Source organism: Cotesia glomerata, linkage group LG1 (genome assembly GCF_020080835.1).
Source record: "Cotesia glomerata isolate CgM1 linkage group LG1, MPM_Cglom_v2.3, whole genome shotgun sequence".
NCBI classification, from domain to species: Eukaryota; Metazoa; Arthropoda; class Insecta; order Hymenoptera; family Braconidae; genus Cotesia; species Cotesia glomerata.
Window position 1 is genome coordinate 8,695,758 of NC_058158.1, and position 16,796 is coordinate 8,712,553.

The window sequence follows — 16,796 nt, forward strand, 5'->3', positions numbered from 1 at the left end:
TTTATTTTCTTCATTATATTTAAACCGGACTATGTAATTAACTCTATTACCAAGTAATTAATTTTAAAAATAAATCGACACTGCAAAAAAATTCTTCCATCAATTTAAATTAATCATTACTCTCGACGGTAACATTTAAAACTTATATAAAAAAAAATCACTAAAATAAATAAATAATTAAAATGATTTATAAATTATTTATTTAAATGAGCGTCATAAAAACGTTGACTAATAAAATAACTAATAACTTATTAGATAATTGAAGCAAAAGAAATGTATTCATAAATATAAATATAAATAAAATATCCTAGTCACATATGTACAAATGAAATGAAATGCAATGTCATGGACGTGATTAAAAACCCGAAGAACCTGTCACATGACTGGAGTACGGCATACATAATTATATACACAGTATACCGATAAATACACAAGCATCCGAAATGTAATTTGTTGTTATTCAGTCATGGGTTCCGGGCACGTTCCAGCTGACGAAGCGGTATCTGGATCTGGAAATAATGTGAGCCAATTTGTGAAATCTTTAAACTGTTGACTGTTGAGTAACCACTTACAACTTACACTCTAGCCGGGGATGTATCTGCGTCCTTGGGCGTGAAAGTGTTATATTAGTCTTCCGAATATAATGCCGAGACTTATTTACTTTCTTCGTGTCGTGGCTCAGACTACAAATCGCTGACTAGCTTCTTGATCTATAATTAAGGCTTAACTACTTTATTTTATTTATTTACGGGACTAGAGACTCTTTCAATTTTTTGTGAGCTATCAATACATCAAAAATATTTAACAATTCGAGTAATTAATAATTGTTACATGATTTTTTATCCTGTCAATAATTGTTGCTATTTTTTTTTATTCTTGCGTAAATATTTTTATTTATTATGAAATTTAGATTTTGTTGCAAGATTTTTCTTTAAATTAAAAAATTAATTTATTTTTTTTACTTTCAATTCGAATTTCAGAGTAAGAAAATTTTTTGCATTAAATTAATGAGGTGAAATATTTAATTTAATTGTTGGTTAAAAATATATGATTTTATAATTATTCAATTTTTTTATTTTTAATTTTTTATAAAGTATTTTTTTTTTAGTTACTTAAAAAAACAATAAATTATAAAATTTAGAATTTATCACATAATTATCTCCTAGATGATTTTATCTCAGAATTTAATTGAAATATTAATATGTGCGCAAAATTTTGACTATTAAAAAATAAAAAATAAATATAAAATTTTGGAATAATTTTGAAGAATGAAAAAAAAAAATTACGGTAATTACTAATTAACATTTTTTAATTTTTTTTTTATTCTGCTTTTTTTACGGCGCATTTGTGGTAAAAAATATCGTGAAAGAAAAAAATAAAAATTTTAATAGCTTTTTTGCCTTCAAATTTTGGCTTTTTTTATTTTGATGTTTTTGATATATTTTTTTTTTGAAAAGTACATAAAAAAACGAGCAATTAAAAAAAAAAAGTTGAATATCACAATTTTCTAAAAAATTTATAAATTGTTTTGAAAATTTATTAAAATTGTGATAATCAACTTTTTTTTTTTTAATTGTTTATTTTTTTATGTATTTTTCAAAAAAAAATATATTAATGAAATCTAATAAAAATTTCGTTCAAAAAAATAAAAATTAAAATAGTTACCAAAATTACTAAATCCGGCTTATAATTTTTTTTTTCTATATTTTTTATAAAAAAACTTAAAACAATTTAATTCTAAATTTATTATAAGGTCCTATTGGTTTAAATATAAGAAATTGATGGCCCATAAAAATTTTCTTGCATAAAATAAATATAAAATAAGTACGCCTGTAAAAAATGAAATTATTTATAAAAATAAAAAGCAGTTTCGCAATCTAATAAGAATTCAACAAAAACAATGAAGCGAGGTCCATAATTCAGAGAATACCCAGAACAACCATCGAAGCTCCACCCGTAAGATAATTACAGGCAAACTATAGTTATATCCTCGGACGGATCGCACGACTTATTCAATTAAACTTGCACTGTACACCGAGTACCGAGTACCGACAAATTTTTATGTCTTCGTCCCAGTTAAAAAGTTGATCAGAATCCCGGACAATAGCCGAGGTTCAGGTCCAGGCGAGGGACCTAGAGCAGGCGCCGACTGCATTATCTTTGAGTTTTACCTTTATCGGAGATTTTTCGCATGCTTATCCGCCCTCTTGTCGTGTAATGCATTTCGCCGCCGGGAATTCCTCCAACAATGTTGCAGTACTATACAGTGTACGTGCTATGCTCATATAATAAGAACAAAGGGTCAATGGTCATCTAAAAATATTTTAGCACATTGTTCAGCTTTAGCATTGTTCGAGAACTCAATTCGTTTTTTACTTCGAGCAACAATATAAATATAAACATAAAAATAAATAAGTACTGTAACGTAACAATGAGCCCTACCGTACACACTAAATAAATAAAGCATGATCGCAGCCACATAAGGTGAAAAATTCACTCAATCCAGTATTTTGATTTTGTTATTAAGCGATTAGGTATAACAACTCCAAAAGTAAATTGAAATTTACTAGCAACCTTGCAGTCATTATATGACTGCCGTAGCTTGTGAACGATAAATAAATAAAATTTTGCTTTATTAAATAATGACTTTTGTTAAATTGCATTGTACTTTCTTATATTGAAGTTTTTAAAAATATAAGCTCATCCCGATGTTACACTCATCAAGAGCTTTCATTTGAGTACCCACATATATTTTTGATATATTTTTCATATATAATATATATAAATATATGAAAAAATGATGTAGGTACTCAAATGAAAGGTCTTGATGAGTTTAACATCGGGATGAGCTTATATTGTTTAAAATGTCAGTAGTTGACAAGATACAAAGTAATTTCATAATTATTGACATTTTTTAAGATATAAGCTCATCCCGATGTTATGCTTATCAAGAGCTTTTATTTGAGTACCCACATACATTTTGATATGTTTTTCATATATTCATATATATAAATATATAAAATATATGAAAAATTGATGTGGGTACTCAAATGAAAGGTTTCGATTAATGTAACATCGGGATGAGCTTATATCATTAAAAATGTCAGTAATTAACAAGAGACAAGGTCATTTTTTAATTATTGATATTTTTAAAGATGTAAGCTCATCTTGATGAAACGCTCATCAAGAGCTTTCATTTAAGTACCCACATGCATTTTGATATATTTTTCATATATTCATATATATAAATATATAAAATATATGAAAAATTGATGTGGGTACTCAAATTAAAGGTCTCGATGAGTGTAACATCGAGATGACCTTATCTCTTTAAAAATGTCAATAGTTCTCAAGATACAAGGTCATTCCTTAATTATGTATTTAGAGATAAAGTATTTTCGAATGCAGCCTAAATAGTTATCATAATAAATTGACTATCAGTAAAAATGAAACGAAACCTTGAAAAGGCACAAATTCAACTCATGACCTTTATAATGACACTAAATTTCACTAAAAAAAACTGATTTTATCATATGACTATCCTGAAAACAAAATTTTTCTTATTCTCTTAATAATATAGACGATTTATAAAAATATTCCTGTGAATTTAAAACTTACAACCATTGAAAGGCACTTCATACTGAGTCGGATAGTTAATAATGATTTTTCAGGTAGTTTATTACATAGATTGGCACGGCGATTGCGTAAGTCATGACTCAAATCCTTGATACCCGAGTAAATCAGTTGAAACTACAGTCTATTGATTTAAAAGAGAAAATTAATCGGTAATTACATGGGATTTTATTTTCAATCTTCGATATCGTTTTCATTGTTCTTACATAATCGAAAAATCAATATTTTCCAATAAATCAATCAATCATTTTGTAAATTCAATTTAACTTTTATTTTTAATTAACTCAAATTACACAGTTGTAGGGAGATTATTTATTTGTTTATTTAATTATAATGAATATAATTATTAACTGATTAGAAGAGACTGAGGAAAAGAGAACGATCTAAAGGACGATTCAGTTTATCTTCTTTGATTCGCATATTGCGTCGCGCTCTTCTTTCAAGTCTTTTTATGTGCAAACGTTCCATTAATTCGTCCATACATCCGCGTCTTTTTTCACGACAGTCCACTGGTATTCCACCCGCTGAACATTTACAGTAATGACAGTAGGTTGAAAAATCTTCTAGTGGTGTACATTCTCGATCATCTATTGATATATATTATTTATATTATTAAGAGACTAAGAAAAATTTTATGTCCAGAATTTAGGCTAAATTCGAAAATTTGTTCTCTAGAAACATAATTAAGGAATGACCTTGTATCTTGTGAACTATTGACATTTTTAAAGATATAAACTCACCCCGACATTTCACTCACCGAGACCTTTCATTTGAATACCCACATCAATTTTTCATATATTTATATATATCATATATATGTATATATGATAAATATATCAAAAATGCATGTGGGTACTCAAATGAAAGCTTTTGATGAGTGTATCATCGGGATGAGCTTATATCTGTAAAAATGTCAATAGTTAAGAAAGTACAGTGCAATTTAACAGATATCTTGTGAATTATTGACATTTTTAAAGATATAAGCTCACTCTGATGTTAGTCATCAAGACCTTTCATTTGAGTACCCACATCAATTTTTTATATATTTATATATATTATATAATTATATTATATATATTACGTATATGTGTATATGAAAAATATATAAAAATGCATGTGGGTGCTCAAATGAAAGCTCTTGATGAGAGTAACCCCGGAATAAGCTTATATCTTTAAAAACGTCAATATTTAAGAAAGTACAGGGCATTTTAATAAATATCTTGTGAACTATTAACATTTTTAAAGATATAAGCTAACCCTGACATTACACTCATCGAGGCCTTTCATTTGAGTACCCACATCAATATTTCATATATTTTATATATTTATATATATTATAAATATGTATATATGAAAAATATATGAAAATGCATGTGGGTACTCAAATGAAAGCTCTTGATGAATGTAACATCAGGATGAGCTTATATCTTTAAAAATGTCAATAGTTAAGAACGTCCGGTGCAATTGAACAAAAGTCATTATTTAATGAAGCAAAATTTTATTTTTTTTTAATTTTTAAAAATAAATTTTAATATATTAGATTTTATTATTATTTTAATTTATTGTTTAATAGCTATAAAGTCAAAGCTTCATAAATAATTAATATATTTATTTATTTATAAATAAATAAATTTCAATAAAAATAAACTTACGAATCGGTCTCTTGAAAGTTTTAGAACATGTAACTTGTTCGCACAAACTGCCATACCCGTGGCTCTTACAAATGCACTCAGCGCAACCATCCAAGTCTAAATGTTTTTTATTCGGCTCACAAATTGAATTTTCATCTAAAATATTGACGATAATATTTAATATTAAATATAATCAACCAGTAATAAAATTTATTATACGACATATAATAAGATACTCAAAACTTACATTCAGCAGCTCGGCGTCCGCTGAATGCACTGAAACCCGATCCGTATGCTGAAAAAAAATCATTTTAACAAGTGATGATTATTATAATAAAAAAAAAAAAAAAAAAAAAAAAAAAAAAAGTAATGGTACAGCGATTTAATAAAACAGAAATGCGAGAAGGAAAATGGTTGTGTGAATTTACTTAAATTGCCGAACGTTCGTTGTAATTGTAATGGCTTGGTGATTTAACGAAATTGAGAGTCGCGAAAATGGAGATGAGGATAAGAGAGTAATTTAATAAAATAATGAAAATGTTGACAGTTAAATAGGAGTAATTTACCAGGTAGTGCGATAATAATAAATATTACAGCATGCGAGTGTAACGACATTGTGGGCGTGAATCGAGAAGCTCTTGCCGTTAGAATGCCCTATATACTCTTGTATGTACCACTCGTCTTGTTATGTTGAGTTTGTCATTCACGAGCAGCTCGACCGTGAAATAAGCTCCATGCAGTGTCAGGAGGTGTTTTAACAGCTTGATAACCAAGTAGAACTTGATTTACGGCTTAACTACTTCTACATTTTCCATCTATGTACGCACATAAATATGTGTATACTTTATTATTATTTTTTCTTACTTTTATCGCTGTGACGCAAATAAATAATGGTTTTTATTTTTTAATCAGACTATTAAGGTAGATTTTTTTAGAAAACAATTGTAGCCGGCCTTTTATGGCAATTTTAAGGAATTTTGGTCATAATCTATATTATTAAGAGAATAAGAAAAATTTTGTATCCAGGATAGTCATATGATAAAATCGGTTTTTTTAGTGAAATTTAGTGTCATTGTAAAGGTCTTGACTTGAATTTGTACCTTTTCAAAGTTTTATATCATTCTCATCAATAGTTAATTTATTATGATAAGTAATTAGGCTGCATTCGAAAATACGCAATCTCTAGATACATAATTAAGAAATGACGTTGTACTTTGTGAACTATTGACATTTTTAAAGATATAAGCTCATCCCGATGTTACACTCATCGAGACCTTTCATTTGAGTATCCACATCAATTTTTCACATATTTGATACATTATATATATGTATATATAATAAATATATCAAAAATGCATGTGGGTACTCGAATGAAAGCTCTTGATGAGTGTAACATCGGGATGAGCTTATATCTCTAAAAATGTCAATATTTAAGAAAGTACAGTGCAATTTAAGATAATTAAAAAATGAACTTGTATCTCGTGAACTATTAACATTTTTAAAGATATAAGCTCATCCCGATGTTACACTCATCAAGACCTTTCATTTGAGTACCCACATCAATTTTTTATATATTTCATATATATTATATACATGTAAATATGAAAATATATCAAAAATGCATGTGGGTACTGAAATGAAAGCTCTTGATGAGTGTATCATCGGGATGAGCTTATATCTTCAAAAACGTCAACAGTTAAGAAAGTATGGTGCAATTTAACATAATTAAGAAATGACCTCGTATCTTATGAACTATTACACTACATTTTTAAACATATAAGTTCATTCTGATATTACACTCATCGAGACCTTTTATTTGAGTACCCACATCAATTTTTCATATATTTGATATATTTATGTATATATGAAATATATATCAAAAATGCATGTGGGTACTCAAATGAAAGCTCCTGATGAGTGTAATATCGGAATGAGCTTATATCTTTAAAAATGTCAATATCTAAAAAAATACAGTGCAATTTAACCAAATACATTTTTTAATAAAGCAAAATTTTATTTATTTATATCGAAATTTTCGCTCAAAAATTTATACGAATTTTTATTTAGTAAATTTTAGAATTATTTTTTCAACCGTAAAAAATATCTAAAATTTATCTTTAATTTAAGTTAATTAATTATTCTTTTCTTTTTTTTTATTTCTTGTGACTTCAGAAGTAAAAAACATTTTCAAAAACTTAATTTCGGGGCTTTATCTCATTTATAAATCCATTTTTTTTTATATTTGTCTGAAAAAATCTACTTACCCACAACTGGTGTGGCCAAATGACCCGTTTTAAGTATATTCACAGCTATCGAATCGGCGCGTCTCCAACAATATCCTACTACAGAAATAAATTAGCATTTATAAATAATTAATTAATCAATAAAACTTTACTCGGCTTCTGAACTTCCAGCAGACAGAACTTGAATAAACGCGTGTAAAACAGTAGTAGGCCTCCAAGATTGTCATCTTATAGCTGGAATAATTGCCGTTAATTTATCTCGGAAAATTTAAATGCTTGACATAAAAAATTATTGCCCTGTAATTAACATTAATAGTCGCTCTTAATTTGAGCAATATAAAAATTTTTTTTAAATAAAATTTTTGTCACCGCGTTATTTAGTTTTTAATCCTCAAAAAGACCATTTTATCGCAGTTCCTTTACCTCTGTGGCAAAACGAAGGAAAATGAAGTAAAAGAAGCAAACCAAGGTCCACTTATTTTTATTTTTTTTCTTTTGCGATTAGACCTGTTGTGGTATTCGTATTAAACATATATAAAGAATTTAGCGATCTCGAAAATAAAAGAAAGTGAAAAACTTATTTGACATTAATAGCTGGGAAGGTGCCAATCGGAATAACGTCTCACCGAAATTACTAACACGAATGAGTCGATTTTACGATGGTAACTCGATTTAACACACTTACTATTAATATATATGTGTGTAATAAAGAACTTAACATTAAAAGAAGACGCCTTTATGTAAAACATGAAAATAAAATCCCAAAATCAAAAATATTAACGATCGTTCTTTTAATCTAAAATGTCTATATAAATTATTTGGATTTTAATAATCGCGATAATAATTATGTTTATTAATAATAAAACAAATAAAATTAAAATATTTTTTTTTTTTAATATTTTATTATGGAAAGTATAAAAAGTTTTATAAAAAATAATTTATAATTCAACTTGCGATTATATGATTAAACCTTATATTTAATACTTTGCGTATTACTTATTGTTCAGATGTGATGTAATACATTATAAGGACTGTCTAATTAGCAATTGATTTTTTTAAATTTTGATGCAGCAATTATTCAATTATAAATTATGTGAATGATCCAAACCAAAATATTGTACTTCTAATAGATATTAAATGGTTTTTTAAAGAGATAATAAATTTTTTACTAATTGTTTTATCGTACAAATGAAAAATTCTCTAAAATGGAGTAAGACAACTTGCTAATTAGAACGTCGATAACAATTGTTTAAAATCATTATAATTTTTTTAATATAAAATATTAGATCTTTTCATCCGTTGCTAAAAAAAAAACTTAATATATCATATCAAATAACTTGTACTATCAGAAATCTTATAAATAATATTGATCTTTGAATGCAGATTTTAAAATTAAAAGTCTTACAATTTATCGATTACGGATTTTTTTACTTGTATTTTATGAAAAAACTTAAACTAATTATTTATTAACTGGACAGTTTTCACTTGCAATTACACATGGCAACGTATCAATACTTTCTATATTGCGTTCCAAATGCCAAAAGAGCGTATAAAAGTTATACGCCCTTTTGGCTTTGCAAAACCAAAAAGGCGTATAATTTTTTTTTTTTTTTTTTTTGGTACCAATTGTTTTATTAACATGCCCGTGCAAAAAAAAATCTGATTCAAAATGAATTTCATCGAAATTTGAAATTTATTTGTAGATAGAAATTAGCACTTCCTAAGAACTTTCATCCTGCTTCAGAATTTTAACAAAGGTTTAAGGAAATTCGAACGTAACTAATGAGTCAAAATAATATTAAAATTTTTTTAATGTACTATTATTAAATTGTTTTTATATTTTGTAATAATTCAAGTTTCTTGTGTATAGTTTTTTATCCGTTAAAGTTGGAAGGTTAATATTGAAAAAAATAATTAAAGTCTCGACAAAAGTTTGTCCGCCATAAGAGCCCGTGTATAAGGAGATAAAATATGTGATTTTTAAAATTTAATATCTAAGTAACTAAACGGTGAATCTTTTTTAAATTTTGGAATTAGATAAATGACGTATTTATCTATACGTATACTTAATTTCAAAGCTCAAAGTTGGAAATTATTTTTTACGTGATAATAAATTCTTAACTAATTGTTTTTTCGTACAGATGGAAGATTTTCTAAATTGGAGTTAGACAATCTGCTAATTAGAACGTCGAAATATTTTTAAGTCTTTATTAAAATTCTGAAGTAGGATCGAAAGTTCTACAGACGTGCTAATTTCTATCTATAAATCAATTTCAAATTTAGATTTATCTCAAAACTAATTCATATTTGTGTCAAAATATTAATTTCAATCTTAGATTTATTTTGAATCAGATTTTTTTTGCACGGGTGTTCTTAGTTTAATAATGAAAAATAAATTTCCAAAGCCAAAAGGGCGTATGTCTCAAGTTATAAGCTTTTTTGATTTTAGAACACTGAAAACTTAATGATCTAAAACCAAAAGGGCGTTATAATTTTTAATTTTCTGCTCTTAATTAAAAATTTTCTAAAATCGGGATGTCATTGATTTATACGGGTGTATAAATTTGGCTTTGCAAAGTCAAAAGGGCGTGTAATTTTTTTTTTTTTGGTGCCAATCGTTTTGTAAAAATGCTCTAAGCCTAAAAATTAAAAAAAAAAATTCCTAAAGCCAAAAGGACGTATAGAGTAGAAGTACCGTTTTTGGCCAGTTAACATTTGAATTAATTTATAAAAAATTACAATATTATACACGGAAAGAACAAGATGACACTGGATATCATCCCAGATTATACTCAGTGATATCTGTGGTGAAAAAAAATTTCAGACAGTAGCTAGAAAAATCCAGATTATACTGCGTGATATCTGGATTATACTCATTGTAATCTGGATTATACTAGCTACTATCTGAAATTTTTTTTTACTCAATATAATCTGGGATGATATCCAGTGTCATCTTGTTCTTTCCGTGTAGCTATATTTTTGTTGAGTTTTAAAAAATTTATATTAAAAAAAATTGAGTTTGTAATGGTTTATTAATATAAATTAATTTCTATCGTTTATTTGAACAATAAATGGCCACAAACGGTACTTCTACCCTATCTTAAGATACACCCTTTTGGCATTAATACGACAAAAATTTTTTTTCTGCAGATCTTTACGTTTCAAGCGATTCTAAAAATGGCAAAAAAAATTTTTTTTATACGCCCTTTTAGTAGGGAATCTTATCTAACTGCTGTAATACGCCTTTTTGGAATTTTGCACGCGATATCTTATTCTAAAAAATAACGACAAATTTTAATTATAATTTAGACGATAAAGTTAAGTGAAAAAATACTCATTGAACAATTGAACACCAAAGACGAAAAATACCATTAAAAACGATAACAAAAACGTCACATTTATCCCTTAAACTTAAAGTCAATAATTAACAAATATTTATTATTATAATTTATTAAAATTACTTTTGATTATCGTTCAGTATCTTTCTCGGTGGAAGATTCTCGTTTAAAAAATTTAAGCAATGAAACCGCGGGACTTTTGATCCTCGTTTCTGTAGACCTTGATCTCGATCGCGCTTTTTTTCTCCCCGGCGTTGTTTCTTGACTATTATTATTATTATTATTATTATTATTATTATTATTATTATTATTAACAGCATTATTATTATTATTACTATTATTATTACTACTATTATTACTACTATTTACACTACTGGAGTTAACATTACCAGGATTGTTTTCAATCTGCGACAAGAACCTTTCGTAGCGTATTTTCGTAAGCCAGTCGACGTTCTCTTTGCTTTTTATCGGCGACCTGTGAATAAGATGCGGCGCGGTCCCGTCGATCGCGAAGTTCGGCAAGTTCATCGTCGGCGAGAATAGAATAGGCCTATCTGGCGAAGTCGACGTGCCCGGTTGAGGCTCGAAGCATTTATTTTTTGGACCAGTCACGTCTTGAGAATTTGTCGGGCTAAATAGTCTCCTTGCGCCTCGGTTCTCAAAGTGTGCTCGCTTGGACGGCTGCTCGTTCTCTCGTATCGGTGATAATATTGTTTTGAACTTGCTGTTCTCCGTGGACATTTGGGAGTATTTTCGTTTGGCAGAACTTCCGGGTGTCGCTACGTCCGGTGATTCTACGGTACTGTGATCGGTATCACTTTCTGTAAAATTAAAAAAAAAATTTATTAATATTTTTAGGCAATTATAAGGCTGCATTCAAAAATGCTCTATCTCTAGGTACATAATTGAGAAAATGACCTTGTATCTTATGAACTATTGACATTTTTGAAGGTATAAGCTCATCCCGATGTTACACTCATCAAGACCTTTCATTTGAGTACCCACATCAATTTTTCATATATTTTATATTATATTATATATATATATGTATATATGAAAAATATATCAAAAATGCATGTGGGTACTCAAATGATAGCTTTTGATGAGTGTAAGATCAAGATGAGTTTACATCTTTAAAAATATCAATAATTAACAAATGACCTTGTATCTTGTCAACTACTGACATTTTTAAAGATATAAGGTCACCCCGGTGTTACACTCATCGAGATCTTTCATTTAAGTACCCACATCAATTTTTCATATATTTTATATATTTATGTATATTATATATATGTATATATGAAAAATATATCAAAAATGCATGTGGGTACTCATATGAAAGTTCTTGATGAGTGTAACGTTAGGATGAGCTTATATCTTTAAAAACGTCAATAGTTAAGAAAGTACAGTGCAATTTAACATAATTAAGAAACGACCTCGTATCTTGTGAACTATTAACATTTTTAATGATATAAGCTCACCCCGACATTACACTCATCGAGACCTTTCATTTGAGTACCCACATCAATATTTCATATATATTATATATATATATGTATATATGATAAATATATTAAAAATGCATGTGGGTACTCAAATGAAAGCTCTTAATGAGTGTAACATCCGGGTAAGCTTATATCTTTAAAAACGTCAATATTTTAACCAAAAAAATACATACTGTAAGCAACATCAGAATCAGGTGAACAAAAAAGATGTGATTTTTTGAGCCCTGAAAACGTCGGCGTAGATTCAAGCTTAGATTGCTGAGGGTGCATAGTAAAAGTAATCGGTTCAGCACGGCCTTGTACTTCAATCTCATCATTCTCGCCTTTTTCCTCCAAACCAACCCTCCAAATCCGGTGATATCCGTCATCACAAGCTGTAGCGATCACCGGCTCACCGTAGGGCTTCCAAGCAACTGAAGTGACTTCCTCAGTGTGGCCACACAATTTGAATATCGGCCCACCAGGCTTGCTTGTCTTCCAAATATACGCGAACTCATCCGTCGAACCACTCAAGAGATACTTGCCATCCGGACTGAGGCAGCTTTTAACATAATACGACTCATTTCTGTGTCCATAGTACTCGGCTATCGGGTTCTGATTATAAGACGATAAATTGTATGAATAAATAACATTATCTCTACAATTTACGTAGAGAATCAGTCTTGACGGACAAATTGCCAGCGATGTGAAACCATACTGCGTGCTATTGCCTTTGTATTTGAAGGTGTGCTTAGGAAGTGGCTCCTTTTTGTGTATCGTGTAGTGCTTCCTCATGTCCCAGACCTTGATAACACCGTCACCGGCTCCGCACGATATCAGAGTATCGTCATCTTGGAAGACTAGTCCTGTAATACTTTGCGCTCTTTCACCGCTTATCAGCGACCGTCTACGACACCGCGGTCTATTGTTGCTATGGCTTGTCAGTACTTTGGTAGTACCGTGAGCGTTGTAAATTCCGCTGTCGGGTTTCGGGTGGTCGTGAGGGTGCTTTGCGCGAATGTCCCAGAGAAATATGTTTCCGTCTCGGGCTCCAGATACGAACACTGACTTGTCTTCGGGCCGGAACACGGCTGTTTTAACGCAGCGGTCATGACAATTGAAAGTGTTTACTAATGTAATTTTTTCTTCGTCTAAATCCCATAATTTTATCGAGTGGTCTCCTGAAGCTGTTATGAGCTTCATTTCACCTGGCATCCAGTTTATGTCAAATATTGCGTTATAGTGCGCCTGAAAAAATATTTATATGTTAGTATTTATTTTAATTATGTAACTGGAAGTTATCAGACAGATGTCAATTTTTAAGATTTTTTCAAATGAATAAATTTTTATTAAAATTTATTAAAATAAATTTATTCAAAATAAAAATTTAATTTATTAAAATTTTTATAAATATATTTTTATATTATATATCAACTTGTTCTCGTGCCAATTGCTACGATAATTCTGTATTCTGTTACATACAATAAATACCAATAAAAAATTTTTATAAAGAAACAAAAAGTGACTTTTTTTATAAAATATTTTCAAGTAAAAATATGTTTTTTTTTTAAACTTTAAAATTTATAAAAATAAAGTTAACAAAAATCTGAAAATTTCTAGAATTTCTCTTATCAAGAAATTTATAGCAAAAAAAAATTTTTTTTTTATTTTACAAATAGTTGATTGACACTTGCAATTTTATTCTAATTAAAGAAATAAAATGTTCTCAAAAAATCAATTCTCTAAAAATTTATAATTCAAAAATGATATTTATTAATTTATTAAAGTTGATTTGTTTTATTTAATTAAAATAAAATTGCAAGTGTCAATAACTGGGTCTTCCACATTAAATAAGTTAAAAAACAATGCGTGGAATTTTTTAATAATATTTTTTTTCATTTTAATTTAATTGATGAAAAAAATTTTTAAACGTCTGCTAATTTTATGAAATGAAAATTTCAATTGACTAAGAACAGAACTGCAGCAGGATATTATAAATTCTCAGAGTTTAAATATTTTTAAAAGTAAAGTATTTGACTTTTTTATGTCACACGAGACTGAAAAAAAATATTAAGTTGATTTTTGTCTTGAAATTACCTTTATTTCTTTTCTCTTTCTAAGCTTTCATTAAAAACGACTCTAATAAAATTGAATATTTTGCATCTTAAATTCTTTAAATTCTATAAAAGTAAATTTACATATTAAACAATGTTATTAAAAATGTGAATATACGATGTTTATGTATTTTTTAGCTTGCCAATCGGCCTATGGAGCCTTAGCATAAATGTTGATTAATAAATAAATAAAATAAATGTTAACTTTGTTAAATAAAAATTTAATAAATACTCACAGTAGTGCCTTCCATTGACAAGTGGGGTTCCTCTGATTTAACAGTAGTGTCCTGTAACGCAATTCTGCCATCTTCAGAGGCCAAAGCCAGTGTGTCTTCCCAACCAGCGCTTGTAGAAAATTTGCAAGCAAATATGAACGGGTCTCGCGTTAAGTCTTGGTGACTGTCAGGATTTACCGAGACACCACGATAGACATCACAGTAATAACATATTAAACGTCTGATAGCGATGTCATGGTCTAAATTTGTACCTGAAAGAATATTAATAATTATTAAAATATTTTTTTTTTATTTTTACAAATGACTACTTGTCAATAAATATTTTACATCAACAATTTACAGATGAAAAAATAATAAAATAATATTATTTAATATTAAATTAGTGAATTAAATATTAAATTATAAATTGTAAACTATAACATAGATTATAACCTCAAAAAATACGGATAATAATGTTCAAGGGTTATTAAATTACAACAACAGTGTTATTACTTACCAAAACCAGTGTATCGCTGCTCCAATTTTTTAATAATATTCTTCATTATTTTTTGTTACATAAAAATTTTAATTAACGATTATTAAAATGTGTTTTATATATTTATAACTTTTTAACAACAATGAGTTTCGCGTGAACGCGGGAATCTGTCACTTTTCCCGCAAACATGCAACAGCACTAAACAAATTTATTTTTTATTTCTTTAAATATTTCATTTAAAAGAATAATATTTATGGAAGTATTAATAAAAAATTATTTAATCGTCAATTAAGTATATTAATTATGTAATTTATAACATTTTATGTTTGTGTTAGATGAAAAACGTTTTTAGTTGTCTTAAGGTTTATTTTCATGAGTGGAAACTCGAAGCGTGTAACGTCAGTCGATAGAATAATTTTTTCACTCATGAAAATTATCATTTGAGTAATTTTAATAATAATAATAATAATATTAAAAATAAGTTTTTAAAATATTAGCTGTGTTTAATTTTTTTTTCATTTATTAAATTGATACAAAAATATTTATTAATAATTTCGCTTAAGTTTTGTAAATTTTTTACAAATGAAATTGTTTTTTTTTTTATTAATTTTTTTTATTTATTTATTTTTTTTAACAAATAAATTTGTTCAGAAAAATTATTTTTAAAAAATTCCATTATTTATTTTTAAAAATTTTTACATGTAAATTTTTTTTTCCTAATTTTTTTTTTGCAATAATTTATTTATTATTAAAATTAATTTGGATAATAGATAAATTATTGCAAAAAAATTAGGAAAAAAAAATTTACATGTAAAAATTAAAAAAAAAAAATAAAATATAAAATTATTAAAATTTCTACTAAATTAATTTTCATTATTTATTAAAATAAAATTTATTTCCCGTGCAAAAAAAATTTCGCTTCATTCTGAACTTAAATCTTAATTTCATTTTGAAGTTCATATTATGACACAAATATGTATTTATTTCTAAAATCAATCTAAATTTAAGAAAAGTTCATATGTAGAAACAAGAACGGCAAAAAAATTTTGAAAAATTTATTTCAAAATCAACTTCACTTATGACAACGCACTATCGTTATTAAAACGATAGTGCAGAAACTTACAATCACTCTAATAAATTCATTTTCAATTCATAATCATATTAATTTTTTTATATACTAATTAATATCCATTACATATTTATTACATAGCTTTGTAAGATTATTTTTAGATTTAAAATGTACACAGGAAAATATGAATTTAGCACATCGCTTGAAGAAATAAGATAAGAAATAAGGTATGTGTGATTTTAATTTAAGTTTAAAGTTTATTCATAGATAATTCATTACAAAATATGTATTGACAATTCAATTAATAGTTTGAACTTAAAGTAAGTTTAATTTAACTTTAAATCATGTGTAATTAATGAGTAACTGTTTGTAACAAAATTATTTTTCATTATTTGATTACTTTTTGATTAAATCATTTTAAATTTATAAGAAATGTGATTAAAAATTATGTAGCGTGTAGTATGAAAATTCGTATTGAAATTATGATAATTTGAATAATTTTTTTTATAATTGAAGTTTTAGAATAGATTTTAAAAGAAATATTAGACTAGTTAATTAGTCTAAATTAACAAA

At 27.3% G+C, this 16,796-nt stretch overlaps 3 protein-coding genes across 3 annotated transcripts in view; 1 reads left to right on the forward strand and 2 right to left on the reverse strand.

Annotated features, from left to right (window-relative positions):
* The window catches only part of LOC123269113 (protein-L-isoaspartate(D-aspartate) O-methyltransferase-like), a 111,692-nt gene that overhangs the window by 72,558 nt on the left and 22,338 nt on the right, over positions 1-16,796 (forward strand). The gene's annotated exons all lie outside the window — the stretch shown is intronic.
* On the reverse strand, positions 3,904-6,111 carry LOC123269140. Its single transcript, XM_044734711.1, has 4 exons — positions 5,831-6,111; positions 5,512-5,559; positions 5,286-5,420; positions 3,904-4,220 (listed from the first exon to the last, which is right to left on the reverse strand). Exons 1-4 carry the CDS (start codon positions 5,877-5,879, stop codon positions 3,988-3,990), a joined length of 465 nt encoding a protein of 154 aa, XP_044590646.1. The 5' UTR covers positions 5,880-6,111; the 3' UTR covers positions 3,904-3,987.
* LOC123269019 (protein lethal(2)denticleless) lies at positions 10,778-15,399 on the reverse strand. Its single transcript, XM_044734513.1, has 4 exons — positions 15,176-15,399; positions 14,680-14,930; positions 12,524-13,577; positions 10,778-11,666 (listed from the first exon to the last, which is right to left on the reverse strand). Exons 1-4 carry the CDS (start codon positions 15,219-15,221, stop codon positions 10,975-10,977), a joined length of 2,043 nt encoding a protein of 680 aa, XP_044590448.1. The 5' UTR covers positions 15,222-15,399; the 3' UTR covers positions 10,778-10,974.